Source organism: Lissotriton helveticus, chromosome 8 (assembly GCF_964261635.1).
Source record: "Lissotriton helveticus chromosome 8, aLisHel1.1, whole genome shotgun sequence".
Lineage (NCBI taxonomy): Eukaryota > Metazoa > Chordata > Amphibia > Caudata > Salamandridae > Lissotriton > Lissotriton helveticus.
In genome coordinates, this window is record NC_136069.1 from 208,598,851 (window position 1) to 208,618,232 (window position 19,382).

Consider the following 19,382-nt stretch of genomic DNA (forward strand, 5'->3'; position numbering starts at 1 on the left):
CAAATAATATAGACCTACAGCAATTTATAAAAATATGAAATGCACATGTAATCAACAACTTTCTAACATCACAATTCTAAATACACCACATAAAAAACACAAATTATAAAAATAACAAAAGCTGCGAAAGAAGGAAGGTTATGTGCAGGGCTAGCTACCCCACCATGTAAAAGAATCCTAGCTACAGAAGCACAAGTTACTTACCTTCGGTAATGATATATCTGTAAGAAACATTAGTTAGTTATAGATTCCTTACCTTAGAATAGATTCCTTACCTTAGAATTATCCCCAGGCGTCAGACTGGATCCGGAAAGATTTTTCGTCAGCAGTACCTCTGCACTTCGGAAGGTGGTGTTGGTCGGCTCCGCGTTCGTCAGCGGCGTTGTGGTCGCCAGGATGACATCGCGGGAGCTACTTAGACGCCGCACTCGCGCCCGGACAACAGTTCTGTACACGACTTTACGCACCAGAAACGCAGAGCCATGCAAGACACTGACCATTGGTGCACATAACTAGGGCCCTGAAAGGATGTCTTTAACCCTAGAAATCAGTTCGCAGAACGGGGAGGATGGGTGGGGTGGTAAGGAATCTTTAACTAACTAATGTTTCTTACAGATATATTATTACCGAAGGTAAGTAACTTGTGCATCTGAAAGAATCGCGTTAGTTATAGATTCCTTACTTTAGAATAATAACCCAGCAATACCAACCCCGGAGGTGGGTCTGCGAACCAAGATCACAACAGAAAATCCTGGAGAACAGAACGGCCAAAGAAGAAGTCTCTGTGGACTTGGCTATCCAGGCAGTAGTGTTTGGTAAACGTGTGCAGTGATGCTCACGTGGCCGCCTGACAGATGTCGTTCAGAGGCACTCCTCTTCCCAAGGCACTAGTGGCTGCCATCGCCCTGGTGGAGTGAGCGCGTACCCCGACTGGAGGCTCCTTTTAGCCAGAGAGTAACAAGCCTTAATACACAACATGACCCATCGAGAAATGGTGTGTTTGTGTTCGGCCTGACCCTTCTTTGCACCCACGTAGCCAACAAAAAGTTGATCATCCACCCAAAACTGTTTTGTGCGATCCAGATAGGAGAGCGCACGCTTTGGGTGCAGACGGTGGAGGCTCTCTTCTTCCTTTGAAGGCTGCGGAAAGAAGATGGGCAAAGTAATGGTCTGCCTGATGTGGAAGGCAGTGGCCACCTTAGGAAGAAAGGATAGATGGGTCCTGAGAACCACCTTGTCCGGATGGACAGACTTGAAAGGAGGTTTGGAAGAAAGAGCCTGGAGCTCACTCACCCTTTTAGCAGAAGTGATGGCTACCAGGAAAGCAGTCTTGAGAGTCAAGAGACGTAAAGGACAATTATGAAGCGGCTCAAAGGGAGAGCACATCAAATAAGTCAGTACAAGATTCAAGTCCCACTGAGGCATAACAAATGGAATTGGAGGAAAAAGATGTGTTAAGCCTTTCAAGAAACGGTTAACTACCGGGGACTTAAAAAGAGAAGGTTGATCTGGCAGCCGAAGGAAAGCAGAGATGGCAGAAAGGTAGCCCTTGATAGTGCCCAGAGCGGACGCCTGCTGGGCTAAAGGGAGAAAGAACAAGAGCACTTCATAAAGAGGGTCAGAAAAGGGATCCACAGCCTTTGCTATGCACCATGCCACAAATGTGTTCCACCTGCAGGCGTATACCGTCTTTGTGAAGGGATGCTTGGCTGCCAAGATTACATCACAAACTTCAGGAGGCAGGTTGAAAGACATCAACTGCTGCCGCTCAATCTCCACGCATGGAGGCGGAGACTGGACAGGTTCGGGTGGAGGACCGTCCCCTGCTGCTGTGACAGAAGATCCTCCCGAAGAGGCAGTCTGATCGGAGGATTGATGGCCATGCTGAGCAGCTCGGGATACCAGACTCTTCGTGCCCAAACCGGAGCCACAAGAATGACTTGGGCCTGATCACGGCTGATCTTCTTCAGCACTCTGGGCAGAAGTGGTATAGGCGGAAAGGCATACAACAGACCGCAACTCCACTCACAACGAAAAACGTTGCCGAGGACGTGCCGCCTTGGAAAGTCCAACGCGCAGAATTGCTGAAATTGCGCGTTCTCTTCAGTGGCGAATAGATCTAACCAAGGCTCTCCCCACTGTTGAAAGAGACCTTGCATCACCTCCTAGTGAAGACGCCATTCGTGATCAATCATGCAACTGCGGCTGAGTTCGTCCCCCCTCGTATTCAGAGAATCTACCAGGTGTTGAACCACCAAGGAAATGCCTTGTCCAGAGGCGAAGGGCCTCCTGACATAGGGTCCACAACCCCATCCGCCCTGTTTGTTACAATACAACATGGCAGTGGTGTTGTCCGTGAACACCTGTACTACTCTTACCCCGGACAGAGGGAAGGAATGCCTTCAGTGCAAGACAAATTGCCTGGAGCTCCAGAAGGTTGCTGTGAAGCCCGGACTCAGCCGGAGACTAGAGGCCTCTGATCTCTGCCTCTCCCATATGGCCACCCCATACCAGAAGGGAAGCATTAGTCACCACAGTGTGGTCTGGTTGGGGAAGGGAGAGGGATCTGCCATTGACCCAATCCTGGTTCATAAGCCACCACTGCAGTTGTTGAGCAGTGCCCTCCGGAATCTGGACGCAATCGGACAGATTCCCCTGATGCTGCGCCCACTGGTTCAACAATGCCTTGTGAATGATGCAATGGATTTTAAACTGCACCCATTTCCGAATGGGCAGCCAATGTAATTGCTGGAGCAATGGCTTGGAGGCTGATCTTACCGGGGCATTCAGAATCAGCCTGGCCGCCGTGTTCTGCACGACCTGAAGTCTGTCTAAGGCTGATTCATTGGCTGCTACTAATAAACCATTGCAGTAATCTAGTCGACTCAATACAAGTGCCTGGGTTATCGTCTTACGTGCAGAGTCCGGTAATAAGAACGAAATTCGACGTAGCATCCTCAATATATGTAAACAGGCTCCAGCAGTTTGGGCAGCATGGGCTTTCATTGTCAGAGTCTGTTCCAAGCGGACCCCTAGGTTTTTAATGTCTGTTTTAGGAGGAGGCGATATACCCATATCTGATGGCCACCAATCCGGTGACCACGATAACTTGGCCTCTCCAAACAGCATGATCTCGGTCTTTCCTACGTTACGCTGAAGATAATTATTCTTCATCCACTTGGAAATGTTTCCCATTCCAATGGAGAATGCCCTTTTCACCTCCGGCGTGAATTTTTCAAATGGAAACAGCAGTTGGGTATCATCCGCGTATGAAACGGAGATGAATCCGCTGCTTCTTAATAGTTCTGCCAAGGAAGCCACATAGATATTAAAAAGAGTTGGGCTCAAATATGAGCCCTGGGGGACTCCCTTGGACAGAGTTACCGAAGATGACCTAAAATTCCCGAGGTTTACTACCTGGGTCCGAGCGTCTAGGAAGCTAACTAGCCATTCCAAGGCTTGATCTGTGAGTCCTACTGTTTTCAATTGCCGTCTCATGATTTTATACGAGATACTGTCGAAAGCTGCCGACAGGTCAAGCAACACTAAGATCATTGAGTGCCCTTATCTAGAGTCCTTCTGATATTGTCAGTGACTTCTAGAAAGGCAGACTAAGTGCTGTGTTTGGGCCGGAATTCCGATTGTGATGGATCTATCCTGTCGGCGCTTTCATTAAAATTGGATAGTTGCTTGTTTACGTGTTTTTCCAGGAGCTTGCCCATAAAAGAGAGGAGAGAAATAGGGCGAAGATTGGAGAACTCCGTAAGTGGGAGTCTATTATTTTTGCAAATGGGCATGACCTGACCAGTTTTCCATTCTCTGGGTACCACGTCCTTCTGCAGAGATAGATTGAGAAGCTTAGTGATCACTGGGGAAAGCTGTTTTGTTAGAAGAGTTGTTATTCTTGCGGGCATAATGTCTGCCGGAGAACCTGACTTCACTTCTTTCATCAACAGTTCAACTTGTGCTTGTGTTATTGGGGTAAAGGAGTTCAGAGTCAGGGAGCCCCTTGGCCCTCTGTCTCCAGAAGGTTCAGTATCTTACTGCTGAGATCCAGGGTCAGTAATTTTGGCATAGATAATGTAAATTTTCCGCACAAACAAATTGCTAATATCATTGCACAGATCCTGAGTGGGAACCACCCGATTTTCGCAGGCCTTGGGATTAGCGAATGATTCCAATATCCGATAAAGAACCTTCGGATCGTTGCTTGCATTAGCCAATTGGAGGGCTAAGTGTTCCTTACGAGCAGTTCTCAAATTGCGATGGTAGTTTGTTAAGGTAATTAGAAATCGGCTTTTATCTCCTTTCTTGCGGGTGGAGCGCCATTGTTTCTCATACTTTCTACGGGCTACTTTCTGCTTACGAAGTGAACTAGTATACCAAGCATTGTGCTTGGCTATACGTAACACAGGGGTGCATTTTAAAGGGGCTATGGAGTTTACCGCCTCTAAAATGGCAGTGTTATACTTGTTCAATGCAGCTTCCATGTGATCTGATTCTGAAATACATGGTTCAATAAAAATAGTGCTAAAATTATCTGGGTTGATCTTGTTCCAGCGTCTAGTCCAACCCTCTTTATTGGTACTGGCTACAGGACTTTCCTGAGCTATTTGAATACTGAATTCAATTAGACTATGATCAGCCCATGATAGGGTTTCAGGGGCCTTGCACTGAAGGGTGGGGGAGTTTGAAAAAATGATGTCTAGAGTATGCCCTGCTAAATGGGTGGGGCCTTCATTTAACTTTGTTAATCCAAGAGTTGACAATTCTTCTATAAGCCATTCTGTGTCTTTATTCATTTCACATTCACTATGAATGTTGAAGTCGCCTAATAGCAGAAAATTCTTGCTTGCAACAACGTGGGGAGCAATCAATTCCATCAATTTGAGGGGGAAGTTGTTCAAAGGACCCGGGCCGGTATACCAAAGCCCCTCTCCAGCTCTCCTGAGAAGCAATATTCATCCGGAAAATCATTATTTCCATTGTAGAATCGCTAGACTGGTCCAAAATGTATACTGGATTTCTTTCTTTATAAATTATTGCAATTCCTCCCCCCCCTTTATTCACTCTTTCCTGATGGACTATTTTATAGCCTTCAGGCAGGGCTAAGGTGATGGCAGGAACGGTGTGTGGTTTCAGCCATGTTTCGCTAAAAAACCCGAAATCGGGTTGTACTGAAAATAAGAAGTCCCAAATTTCTACACAGTGCTTGGGAAGAGATCTAACATTACATAACAGACTCTTCCATACCTTGAAGACACTAGAACATGGAGCTTGGGTAAGTGTAGAAGTCCGTATAGTTTTATCATTGTATATACAATTCTCATCTGTTGGAGCTTGAAACTTACATTTTAGACAGGAGAACCTACCCTCGTACCATGGCCAACCATTAGTAACATGGGTACTACACGGGGGCATGTTTAAATTTAGTAGCTCATTCATTGAGTAGAGCTTCCTCATGGCCTTACTTGTGTCCAGCGAGGAAGATGCAGGGTTCCTGGCTCTGGGCGACTCCAGGGCACGGACGGGCTTGCCTTTGGCGCGCCGGCGGCGCGGTCGCGCTAGCATATGGATTTAAAGCTATGGGGCTAAGAAGGCTAGAGCGCTGACCTGCAAGATGGCGGTCACGTTTCTGTCTTTAATAGGAACTGTGCAAAGAAGCGGTAATTAGCAGCAGAAAGACGGCGATTACAAAAGGTGCAGTGCAAATCAGTTAAAATTCATTCAATTCCCTTCATTCTTACCAAAACCCGGGACGGAGGCTGAAAGATCGGAATCATAGCCCGAATATCCCAGACTCGCTTTTCGGGAGGATAGACCCGAAACTGCGTCTTGTCCAGAACAGCTCCGATGAAGAGGTGCTTCTGAGAGGTGCGACTTCGGAACATTGATGGAGAACCCCGGAATATGCAGGAGGTCGGTCGTAGTCTGGAGGTGGTAGACGACTGCCAGGGGCGAGCCCGCCGTCAACAACCAGACACTGAGGCAGCACTAATGCCACCGTATCCCACACAGAGTGCGAATAACGGCACAAGAGACATGCAGTGTTTACAGACCGCAGCCCTAAGCTGACAGAAGAGAAAATGTTCTTCCCAAGATTGTCCAGCTTCTTAGATTCCCTTTCCGGTGGAGTGGTAGGGAAGGCGCTTTTGGAGGTGGAGGCTTGGACCTCCGGGGTGGGGTGTTGGGAGAGTGAAGTGGGGTCGCCCGGAGCAGGGCTGTGGCTTTGGCCGATCATCCTGTACACGGGAGCCCCGTGTTGGGCCTGGACCAGGTGACCAAAAGGATGTCAGTGAGGGCCTTATGAAACAGAAGCAAGGGCTCCAAAGAGCTTTCCGCCAGTTGAAGCACCTCAGTCAGGAGATTAGTCCTGACCGCCACCTCAAGGTTTAGAGCCTTGACCACCCTACGCAACACCACAGCGTATGACGCACTCTCCTCCGTCAATATGCCAAGGTCGGGTGAAGTTTCAAGACCACTGGCATCCCCCAGTTCCTCTCTCCAGTCCTCTTCAGGCTCAATCTAGTCAGTTAAAGAGTCATCTGACCCCTCCCAGTCCTCCTCATCTTCATCTAAGGGCCCCAGGAGTGAACAGGGGCATGGAAACCCCACCCGGCGCCAGATACGGCGTCGGGCGAAGCCGGTCCGGCGCTGTGTCCACGTCTGGAAGGAGGCTGGCGTCGACACCAGTTGGGGAGCAGACCGGCTCCAGGCACAGTAGTGGTGCAGTCAGAAACGGCGCCGGTGGAGGTGTAATAACGTCAACTGGCGCCGATCCAGATCCGGGCCTGGAACAAAGCGGGGCCTGTGGTGCTGGGGCCAGAACCGCCGGCAGCGAAGACCTAGGCCCCCCCAACCGAGTCCGCGGGGCCCTAAGGCGCGCTGGCTGGGTCGGTCTGCCTAAAGATGGCATGCTTCGCCTTGTAGAACGTACGAAGCTGGGCTGGGGTCGCTCCAGGTCCCAGAAAGGGAGGGAAGTTTGGAGTCGACCCTTCAGGCTCTGCGCAGGGAGCCCCGGGATTGGCACTACCCACGCGCCTCGTCAAATCAGCCGACCGACGAGGAGAAGGCGAAGATTCTTCGACTTCTTCTTATGCTTCGACTTACCGACCCCGAATGCAAAGACTTCGATTACTTCGAGCCAGACTAATGGTGGGTTCGCGACCGGTCCCTCGACCTCCCTCTTGACCGGGACCTCGAACGGCGCAGAGCTGACTGCTGTCGTTCAAGCAGCTTTCAGGATCGCTCCCGCAAAGCCTTCGGAGTCAACAACTGACAGTCGGAGCACGACTTGAGATCGTGGTCCTGCTCCAGGAAAAAGAGGCTCATGCAGTGCAGATCCGTCACCTACATCAATCAGGTACAGGAACCGCAGGCCTTAAAACCAGGCATCCCTCGTGCACCTGTTCGGAGTCAGAGACTCCAAAATAGACGTCGACAAAAGTCGAGAAAAACCTAGTTCAAAAAATGACTGAGGTACCGCTCTTCCCGGATCTGCAGAAAGAACTGAAGTCAACTCGCGAGGGCGGCGTCTAAGTAGCTGCCGCGACATCAACCCGGCGACCATGACGCCGAACGCGGAGCCAACCGGCGCCACCTTCCTGAGGTTCAGAGGTACTGCTGACGAAAAATCTTTCTGGATCCAGTCTGACGCCTGGGGGTTAATCTAAGGTAAGGAATCTATTCTAAGGTAAGGAATCTATAACTAGCCAAGTCAAAAGACATTCCAACTTTGAGGAGAGAGGAATTTCCTTTACAGAGCACTATGACGCCTTGTGGTGAAGATCCCTGGAAACCTCAAAGCCAACCAACCAGCTTTCGACCAAGACCATCACCATTGGGACATGGAACATGAGAACCATGTACGAGACAGGCAAGACAGCTCAAGAGGCAGCTGAGATGACAAAATACAACCTTGCCCTGCTTGGCACCAGCGAGACCAGATGCACACAGTCGGGTCAGAAAAAACAGGAATGCCGCTGTATTCAGGAAAAGAGAATGCCCCACATACTCAGGGAGTAGCACTGATGCTAACACCAGCAACCAACAGAGCTCTGATTGGATGGAAAGCCAACGGTCCCAAAATCATCACAGAGACCTTCTGCACAAAGAAAAAGAAATCAACATGAATGTTATCCAGTGCTGCACCTACAAATAACAGCAAAGAAGAGGAAAAATATTGTTTTTACCACAGACTCCAGTCCATCCTGGAGAAATGCCTTGTATGCCTGAGGTCGCCCACCATACTGGTGGGGGACCTCAGTTCCAAGGTTGGAAGCAACAACACTGGGTACGAAGAAGTCATGGGCAACCATGACCGTGGCAACATGAAGGAGAATAGTGATAGGCTTGCAAGATCTCTGTGCTCTGAACAGTCTGGTGATAGGCAGTTTGGGTATTCCCACTCAAAAGTATATACAAGGCAACATGGGGGTCACCAGACCCTTCATTAGAGAAATAGATCAACCATAGTTCCATTGATGAGACTTTCTGAAGGTCCCTGCAGGATGTAAGAGTGATGAGAGAGGTGGACACGTAGTCAAACCATCACCTTGTCATGGCCAGGCTAAAGCTGAAGAAAGCAAGGACGGAACTGACCAACTAACACCAGCAATATAACACCACCCTCCTCAAAGATCTACAGAAATGGAGTGGGTACTCAGTCACTCTCAGTAATAAGTTTCAAGACTAGCAAGAACTAGAGGACAACAGGGACCCAGTTAGTGGGAGAAGATCAATAAAATAGTGACATTAACCTGCCAGGAGTTACTGGGGCCCTAGAAACACCAACATAAAAAATGAATCTCCACTGAGACTCTCCACAAAATCCAAAAGAGAAAGGAAAAGAAAGCTGCAGTCAACAACAGCTGAACAAGAGCAGAAAAAGCAGAAGCTTGTCGCAAATACATCAAAACCAACAGGGAAGCAAAGGGCAGCTTAAGAGCAGACAAGTGAAGATTCAACAATGGTCTTTCCACAGAAGCCCAGGAAGCAGCAAGCCATAAAAATTTGAAAGAACTTTACGACATAACAAGGAAACTCTCCTTGCAAACCAGAAAGAACTGTTAAAGCCAAAGCTGGGAAGACAATCATGGTGTAACTAATGACAACAACGGAGATGGGTGCAGCACTTTAAAGAACTGCTGAACCAGTCCGCCACACAATTTCCATCAGGCCTACAGCCAGCAGACAAGGGCTTGCCAATCGACTAAAGCAGACCGACCAAGGAGGAAAGAAGGCAAGCGTTCAAACATCTGAGAAATGGGAAGGATCTGGGAAAAGCGAAAGGTGCTATCAGACTGTTAGAAGGGATATCTCATCAAGATTCCCAAGAAAGGGGACCTGAGTAACGGTGCAAACTACAGCGGGATAACTCTTCTATAAACCCCAGGCATAGTGTTCAACAGAGTCATTCTGAACAGAATGAAGGAACAAGTCGATGCTCAGTTGCGAGACCAACAAACTGGCTTTTGCAAGGATAGGACCTGCACAGACCAGATTGCAACACTGCACACCATCATTGAGCAGTCGATGGAATGGAACTCTCCCCACTATATTAACTTCATCGACTACAAGAAGACATTCAACAGCATGGACAGAGGCCATTCAGAAACTTCTCTGCCACTACGGTGTGCCAGATGAACTTGTAACAATCATCAAGAACTCTTATGAGGGATTGACCTACAAGTTTTCAAGTTTCAAGTTTATTTTATTTATGATTTCGGAACTCAGATGAGATCCACATAAAAGAATTTACAGATTTAATACAGTGACATATAATCAAAATTACAATACAGAAAGAAATAGACAATTGTAACCTTCTAATATATCGCTAAGAAACATTTAAAAAAGTTATACAATTTAAAACAGAACATTTCATTTGGAGGGCTGTGAATAGCATCAAGGAAAGCAGTAGCTGAAAGAATACTCAGTTGGAGACAAATTGGTCTTAACCACTTGCGCCTATGCACCATTAGGGCCGGACATACGAAAATAACATGATGCATATCCTGAGTTTTGATGTTACAGAAGTCACATAAAGAAGAGGAGCCATACCATCTGGACATTCAGGAGTTCAAAGGAAGTAAATCCTGCCTTAATAAAAACAGTAAGCGCCGAACACCATGAGGGAGATTCCAAAAAACATATGGTTGGGCTTTCCTCATTAAGAAAGAGTCAATAGTTGGAGAAATACCTTTCTTTGCTATGCAAGCCTCCCTATCCAGTCTAAAACCTAATTCCCAGGATGCCGACTTCAGAGTGGATTTCAGCTGGTGTGCCGATAAAGTAAATAAAACTGATTCATCTAATTGCAAAAGATCAGTGGCAATTCTGAAATTCTTTACAATTAGCGAATGTTTATTAAAAATTTCCCAATAACTCAGTTTTTATAAAATACATTAAAGTGCCAGGATCTCCCTTTGCCAGGTTAAAAACTCAGCGCACTATCCCCGCTAAGCCTTGAACCCAGCTACTGCGTTAACCAAATTCCTGTCTTAGGGAAGCAGTTGAACTTGCTGTATTGACAGAAGCTAGACTACGCAGAATTTTGCCTTCCGTTGCATTCAGAAAGCTCCAGCTTTTCATGTCAACTATTTCCATACCATAAAGTAGAGATGCAGGAATTTTTGCTCGATATACCTCCAGCAATGTCGCAAAGTGCCTTCTACCAGTAGCTTTATAAAGTGAAATCAAACTCTTCCCTTGGACAATAGCTTTCTGTGTGTTATTCGCTATACGTGCTTTTTCACTTAAATTGCTAGTGACTATTTTTCCGAGGAAAGTATAAGAATGTACTACATCCAGTCTTTGACCCCCCACAGCCCAGTGAAAGTTCGCATATTTTGACTTTTTCCTACCCATCAAGCACATTACTTTACTTTTTGCAATGTTTATCTTCAGATGATGCACCTCCGCATATTTATATAGAGCATTCAGGCGACTGTTCAAACCTTTTTGAATGAAGGTCCAGAATCAGTATGTCGTCTGCATACATTAAACATGCAATTGGGGCACCCCCCAAGGACGGAACAATACCTTTACTTGCAGATAAAACCTGGTGGAGATCAGCTATATACAAGGAAAACAACAGAGGAGCCAATAGGCAACCTTGTTTTAACCCATTTGCTGTGAAAATCACTCTAGATAACCCTCTCTCCCCACCCATCAACACTCTACACCAAGTGTCTGAGTGCAAGGCTCGAACTAATTTAATGAAAATAGGAGGCATCCCTAAAGCAAGTAACTTTCTCCACAGCAAAGATCTATCCACTTTATCAAAGGCTGTGGAGAAATCGATAAAGGCACCATAAACTCCCCCTCCACGAACCTTGACATATTTGTCAGTTATGACCTGTAATGCAGTCAGGTTATCTAATGTACCGTGCCTTTGCCTAAACCCGGTCTGTTCATGGGGTAAGATTTCAGCCTCAAGCACCCAATCATTAATCGAGTTAAGAAGACATTTTGCAAAAACCTTACCTATAGCATCTAAAAGAGCGATTTGACAGTAGTTTTGTGGCAAGTCTCTAGCTCCTTTCTTAAAGAGGGGGACTAATATGCTCCCTTTCCAGGAGGGGAGAACAGTTCCACTAACAAAACAGGATTTAAAAACTGGAAAGAGAATTTTACTCCATAGCTCACTCTGTTGTTTTATCACCAAGATAGGGAGCTCATCTGGACCCATCGCGCCCGAAGAACGCAAGCCCTTAATGGCTAGTTCAATGTCCTTCTCGGACGGAGGGCCATAAAAATGGTTAACCACGTATAGTGTATCATTTTCACGGGTCAAATCATTATTACTATATAATTGCTCGATGTATTCAACCCAAATCTGCTCATCTATAGAAATTGGAGAGGGTCTAGATCTTAGACCACAACCCTCACCAATTATCGACCAGAATACCCTAGCTTGACCCCTATAGGAAGCTTCCCGAAGTTTAATCCACAAGGAATCTTCATTCTCTCTCTTCAATCTGGCCTTCATCCTCATTTTCCTTCTTCTTAGAAGAACTATTTTATGATTTCTTTCAAGAGTATAAAAAAGATATTGATCCCTAACCAATTTATTTATTTCAATATTTAAATATCGAAGACAGTTTGGGATTACTTTGTTTTTTTTGCAGGTTTAGACCTACAAGATAGTCAATGAAGGACAACTCACAGAAGCCTTCCGAGTGAGTACTGGAGTCTGCCAAGATAATTTTCTCTCACTTTTTAGGTTGAGCCTCGACAGCGTATGTGCAGTCTGCAAGACCTGTTGTATTGTATTCTATGGGTATTAAAAATGTAAGTGGTTTTCCTTGGCTGTTGCCTGTGCCATGAAGGAATGCAGCCTTTTTATTGGTGCAGTTTTGCAAGTGTCCCTCCTTTGTGTGCTTGTGGCAATTTCACTTAGTGAACATGTTGTTTGGCCATCACACTGAGTAGCGCGTGAAGGCCACTTCTTTCTCTTTTCTTTCTGTTTACGGGACATCTGGCAACAATAATTTCGATCACAGCGTGTGATGGCCCCTCCCTCTTGTTTTCATGTTTTAGTGGCTCCAGACGGCTTTTGGTTTCACAATCGCCTTACTGTAACTTGTTTTATTTGTAGAAGTGTTTTCCCTGGCTTAGCGCTGTGCTGGCTTCAGGGACGCCAAGTCAGCTCCCCCACCTCTCGCAGGCTCCCCCGCAGTTCGCTCCCTATCCTTGGGCTGCAGCTGCCTGCCATGTCCTATTTCACCAACCCATTCTCACTGAAAGGAGGCATAGTTTGGTGTGTGTACTGGCAGTCCCGCTTGTGCTAAAGTGCGGTTTTGGAGCAGGGTAGTAATACCCCTTACATCAGTGTGAAGAATCAGAGTGGGAGGGGTAATATATTCGTATTACTTGTTGTATACTTTATTTTGTAATCCTAAATATGAAAAATATATTGCCTGAGTTGAACATGGCACCCACTTGGGACAAGTGTCCGGCCATAGTGATGACAAGATGCTCTCTGTAGTCCGTCATCTTTCATGGAGCTCCTTTTATCTGCTGCTTCATGTCCGCCCTTGAGAAGCAGCTACAGAGCCAGTAATCTAACCATTTGCTCTCCTGCAAACAACGGAACACCAGCAGCTGCTGCCTTCGCTCAGGAGCAAAGCCTGCGTTCTGCTGGCTGGTATTCTCCCGCCACAGTGGTTACAATGGGTTGAACGTGCAGACACGCACTAGGCCCAACGGGCGCTGGCTCCAGACGCTGCAAAAAGAGTAAGTGCCCACCCAGACTAGCCCCTTATGTATCGTTCGGAAGTTGGTACTCCTAAGTAATTTGCTTGTTTGTGTTTGTTTAGAGGTCGGGGTGGAGTGATTGGAGATGCGCCTGGTGCTGCTGCGATGTGCTCAGCACTGCCCATAACTCAGATGAGGGAGAAGCCTATGCTGGTCGCGTCTCCTACTCCTCTCTGCGCTGGATGAAAAATACATCTGACTGCTGTTTACTGGTCAGGCTTTTGGAGACCGGCGTCCTCCTCCACCCTAATTCCCCTCTAGGATGTAGTGCCAGGCGGAACACCGACTCTTCCTTCACACCTAGCCCTGTCTGGGCTCCAGAGATCTGCAAGGGGCACAGCGCACTATGTCCGCATGGAGCTGCTCGGGACTTTGTCATCTCCTCTCTTAGCTGTGTGCACCTCCCGCAAGGCTTCCAGGCTCATGAGTGGTGAGAATGTATTTCAATTCATTCATTGATGGTAGTATTTTCAGAATCATCATTTAGGGACAACCTCAGTAGCCCGCCCCCCACGAACTTCGGGCAAGCTGTGGCCGACGTTCGGACCTTACCTCTTGCTGCTCTGAAATTTGCGTTATTTCACTAGCCCATAATAACCTGTTTTAAGACTCTTCTCCAAATGTATGTATTTCTTTTAAATCTTTTTCAATCAGCTCGTGTGATGTGGTGCCACACAGTGTTTATGATGGTCTTTTAAACGCAACACAAGTTGCTTATCTCATTATGTAGCAATGAACAGCAGAAAGCGGTGCACTTACTTATTGTGTTTTTGTGCAGCGTGTGGTGTGACCTTAACCGCCTCCAGGCGCTTTGGAGTTAGTGTCCGTATGAGGTGATGGCTTTATGGGTTGGGAAGGGTTAAAGGTTGTAGTGTAATTACCTCAATGTCAGTGTGAGCAAGAACGTCCTGGGCCCTAAAGCAATCATTTAAATTATTGGGTTAGTAACTGGTTCTCGACTGCATACACGTGGTGTGCGATGCCAACTGCACCTGCCTACACTGTACCTCTGTAATAAAGAGCCTCACTGGATCGCTATACGATGTCCCCAGTCCCCTAGAATAGACTAGGGCTCTCATATCAGACTTACAGAAGGTGTGCCATGCACCACTCCCACAGGCAACGGAGCCAGAGAGCACTGCGACTAGCATCATATTGCAGCTCTCCGATGCGCCACCATGTTTAGAAGACAAAGCCCATCTGAATTGCCCCTACACCACAAAGCAGCATTGAACACTGGCTGCATCACAGGGCAAAGCTCATGAAGTAAGTAGATGCTGTAGCACCCAGGATAATGTGCTGCATGGATAAACACTTTTAAAGTCCCAAAGGCGAGACGTATTTACTATGGGATGTATGAGAAAGAAATGTAAAAAACTGGAGCGGGAATGGCGGAAGAACTGGGCGGCTAACAACAAAGATAACTATCGTGAAGCGATGAGAGCATATAAGGCAGCCCGCAATTTGACCAGAGCCGCCCATTTTGAGGAAAGAATAAGAATGGCAGGTAACTCTTCTAGAGAAACATATCTGATCCTTAAAGAGCTTCTCACTGTCCCCACTCCCCCGGTAACCCAAGCGGTTAACTCTGACAAATGCAATCTACTGGCTCAGTTTTTTGACACCAAAATACAGAACATCTTAGCCAGTCTTCCTCCGAGTACCGGGAGAATTGACAAAGCAGTCCTGGAGGCCGCTTCGGATGAGAAGGTGTTTGACAGCTTTTCCCCCATCTCAAGGGAGGCCCTCTGTGTGGAGCTCTCAGCTCTGAAGAGTGGTTCCCCTTTGGACCCCATGCCCATTCGGATCCTCAAACAATTCACGAATATCATTGCAGGCCCAGCAATCGATCTTTTGAATGCCTCATTCACCTATGGCATAGTACCACCCAGCTGGAAGCAAGCCATTGTCAAGGCCCTTTTGAAAAATCCAGGCCTTGACCCGGCTGATCTGGCTAACTACCGCCCTATCTCGCTCCTGCCTGGGCTAAATAAGATCGCCGAGAAGTTTGCCAACCGCCAGCTCTCGCACTTCTTGGAAGCCAACGATCTACTAGGTCGGACGCAGACGGGCTTCCGTCCTGGCCAGGGAACCGACTCGGCCCTGATCTCGATGGTGGAGGAAGGCAGATGCATCTTGGATTCGGGAGGATCCGCTGCGGTGGTCCTCCTGGATCTAAGCGCTGCATTTGACACGGTGGATCATAGTATTCTGATCCACCGTTTGGGGAAGATTGGAGTGAGAGGATCTGCCCTTAAATGGCTCACGTCGTACTTGAGTGACCGGACATATCAGGTTTGGGAAGGCAATTTCAGATCTTTGCCTACCCCCCTTCAGTGCGGAGTACCGCAGGGCTCTTCATTGAGCCCTACGCTTTTTAACGTCTATATGGCCCCACTGGAGGCGGTGGTTTCACCCTTCGGGGTGAAAATCGCAACCTATGCAGACGACACCCAACTGATCGTCTCGCTGTCCCTTTTGGAAAGCCAGGGGGAAAAGTTCGCATCATGTTTAATTAACATCATGTCATGGATGTCGGATTCCCGGCTTAAACTAAATGGGACTAAAACGGAGCTGATGCTCCTTGGCAACCTGTGTACGACACTTCCTAAACCCATGTGGCCGGCCAGTCTAGGTGCCCCCCCAGCTCCCAAAGAAGCAATAAAAAGTCTCGGGGTTTGGCTGCACCTGAGCTGTCAATGAGTACTCAAGCTAAACGAGTGGCAGGGACCTGCTACGGACTGCTCCGGTCGGTGCGGAAGATCCTCCCGCTTCTCCCTGAAAATTCCCGGAAACTACTGGTGCAAGGATTAGTTATATCAAGGCTGGATTATAGCAATGCCCTATTCCTTGCTTCACCAGAATCCACCTTGAATGTGCTCCAAAGAGCTCAGAATGCGGCAGCACGAATGCTCACTGGTACTGCCAAAAGTTCCTCAGCCAAGCCCGCACTTAAGGCCTTGCATTGGCTTCCAATCCGAGCTTGCATAAAATTAAAATCCCTCTGCATTGTGTTTAAAGCTTTGCAAGGATCGGGCCCTCCAATTCTTAGGGACTTGGTTCGCCCTTATAAACCAACGCGAGCCCTTCGCTCTGATGACGGTAATTTTGTGGTGATACCCAGAGCAAAAAAGGTGAGGTCCGGCGGCCGCCGGGTCTCCATTAACGCAGGCCAATTATGGAATGCTCTACCGCTGGCACTGCGGAAAGAACCTAACCTAGCGAGATTCCGCAAAGCATTGAAGACTCACCTTTTCCCCCTGTAGGCTTTCTCTTCAGTTACATTTGGTGGTGGTCCTGTGTTTTCGTTTTAGCGCTGGGACGCTCGAGGGCAGCCATGCGCTTTATAAATTCCTTTTCATTTCATTTCATTTCATGTCAATGCTTGTTCTCTTTTCTGCTGGCTCATACAGACTGGATCATACAGACATCCACAGCAAGGAGAAGAAACGGGATCCAGTGGACATCTTGGACGCAACTTGATGACCTGGACTTTGCAGACAACCTGGCCCTAGTCCCCTATACCCATCTGCAGATGCAAGAGAAGATGGACAATGTGGCAGCCACATCAGCACAACTTGGCCTCTACATCCACAGGGGAAAAAAACAAGATCTTGAAGGTTAACACGGCCAGCACAACTGCAGTCACTGTTACAGGTGATGCACTGGAAGAGGTTACGGTCTTCACCTACCTTGGCAGTATTATAGACAAGCAGCGTGGCACAGATGCCAAAGTCAAGGAAAGAATCAGCTAAGCAATGGCTGCCTTCGTTAAGCTAAAGAAGATCTGGAACTATAAGGACCTAATGCTGCAAACCAAGATCATGCTTTTTAACAGCAACTTAAAATCGGTCCTTCTGCCATGTTAGGGAGCATCAGTGAATAGTTCACAAAGAGCCGTGTTGTGCACTTTCCTTATACAATATACATTTTATGAGGCGCAGATATATGAACGAGAAATGTGCCACAGGATTGAAATCCATATGACATGGGAGTGAAAATTACATATTGAAAAGTTTTAAAAAAATGTGTCAAAAAACTTTAAAGAAAATAAATAGGAACATCGTGAAACCTTATCTAAAGCCAAGCAGTGCCATCTAGCAGTGGTGAGGTGGTAGCGTTTCAAAACGTTTCTGAACTCATTCTTGTGAATTTTAATGCATAATATCCATTAAAAACAAAAGTAAACAAAACTTGCCGTTCGTTACAGGAGTGAACAACTTTCTTTAATAAATGAATAAACCAGTAACCTGCAGCCTAACTAAAGGATGGACGACACATTGTTCTCTAAAGTAAATCATAAAAGGGTCATAGTAAAAAAAAATATTTATATATGGGTAAGACCTTTATGTCAGAGACACTTTTCTTTAACTCCGTTTTCTCCAAGGAGTGACTCGTTTTGCCCTTAGGAATACTAATATGAAATATTTTAAGTCCTTAGGTGTTGGATGGCATTTATTCTAAATTTGTGGTGTGTGATATTGGGCCATAATGGCCAAGCCAGACCAGTGTTTTTTCATGTTTACCAACTGAAGCCTTGAGCGTCATTTAGATTTATTTAAAATTCCCAGGAATATGTATCTTATGTGGAATGGAATGGGAACTGGTTCATGTGGACGAGTTTGGACAGCACTTCATTTAACTCTAACAAGGAAGCCAGGTTCCCAGAAGCGTGTTCCTCCAACAAGAGCGGAGCACCATTTGCAGTATCACATATCAGACATTATCTCAGCTCTTACCTCTGTAACTAGCTGCAGGTCGTTGACGTAATTCTCCTCCGTTACAATAAGTTCATGGATATATCCTTGTCGTTTCCTTTCGGTGGGACTTAGCATGTCCAATAGATGCAAGTCTGCACACCCTGAAAAACATGAATAGAGCAAATGCTTATTAAAGAGTGTAAAAAAGGGATACTTAGGTGCTTTTATTGCTTTATATTAAACTTCCATTTGCAACTTTTATATTAAGTATCTTTAGCATTAAGGGCATTTTAAAACTATTTTGATCAATTTATGGTATGGGGTTTCGGGTTTTTTCCCCTGATGCACAGTGGTTCGCTTGCACCACAATTGGCTCCTTTGATATGTTGACCCTTAAACTTTGGTTCCCTCGAGGAACCCCAGAGTGGATGCTGACCCACTTTAGCCTTTGCTCCTATTCTGGAGTTGCAGTTGGAGGCTAACCCTAGGGTAACTTGTTGAGAAACTGGGATCTGCGGATATTCCTGCCACCAGAAAAGCATACCATGTTTGGAGATACATTGAATGAGATGGCACGTCTTAAATATTAGCACCCCTACTCTCTAAAGTGGGCGCTGACCCGCTTCCGCCTTGGTCCCCAATAAAGAGCCATTGAAATTAATACGTTTTAGGAGACAAGTCAGGACTAAAACTGGCCTAATGGCTCAAGAAGAACTCGGTTGCCTAGACACGGACTACCAAAACTCTGGTAGACACAATTAAAAGATGATAGACATTGAAGCATGGTATTGTGACTAATGGCACCCCATTTCAGATGTCCTATTCTAGCTTTGATGGTGGGTAAGAAGACAGGCTCTTCTAAGAATCCATTTTAGGGCCATATTTGCCTACTAGCACGTCCAGTTGCACTACTTGCTTTCATGAAACTAATTAGTTTAGGCAGAACACTGTCACTACCCTACTGCTGATCCTATGTCCCTCCACCTCAGTCACACTGACCAATCCGGTGAGGAAGGTTCCGTCATATGGACTCCTGAGATACACCCCCCGATTCTCCACTTAAACATTTTCCCCTGCAGCAAAGTTCTTCTCCAGCCTGGTAGGTATGATAGCAGAGGCCTTATGGTAGCCATGCGCTTTATAAGTGCCATTTTCACTTCATTTCACATACACTTGGGTCTGGAATCATCTAGCATCACATGACAATTGTTATTGGTATAGCATTCTTTTTATATCAGGCTTCTATACGATTGCTTGCTGCAACGGGAATGCCCCATGCAGGGTAAATCTGTGTATACCCCTTGTCTAGAGGGCACCAACTGCATGTGAAACTGGTATCCTGACTTTTATTTTGGTCTTGGCATCACACTAATCTACTCTGGTTAATGCCGGTCTATGGAAACTCGAGGTTCTGTTCTGTGACCT

General features: G+C 46.6%; 1 protein-coding gene across 8 annotated transcripts in view; it reads right to left on the reverse strand.

Annotated features, from left to right (window-relative positions):
- The window catches only part of ITSN1 (intersectin 1), a 1,522,922-nt gene that overhangs the window by 122,950 nt on the left and 1,380,590 nt on the right, over positions 1–19,382 (reverse strand). For all 8 annotated transcript variants that reach the window (XM_078656938.1, XM_078656936.1, XM_078656937.1 and 5 more), the window contains one exon: positions 17,997–18,118. In XM_078656938.1, coding sequence (XP_078513064.1) covers positions 17,997–18,118 — 122 coding nt within the window. The remainder of the gene's footprint in view (positions 1–17,996; positions 18,119–19,382) is intronic.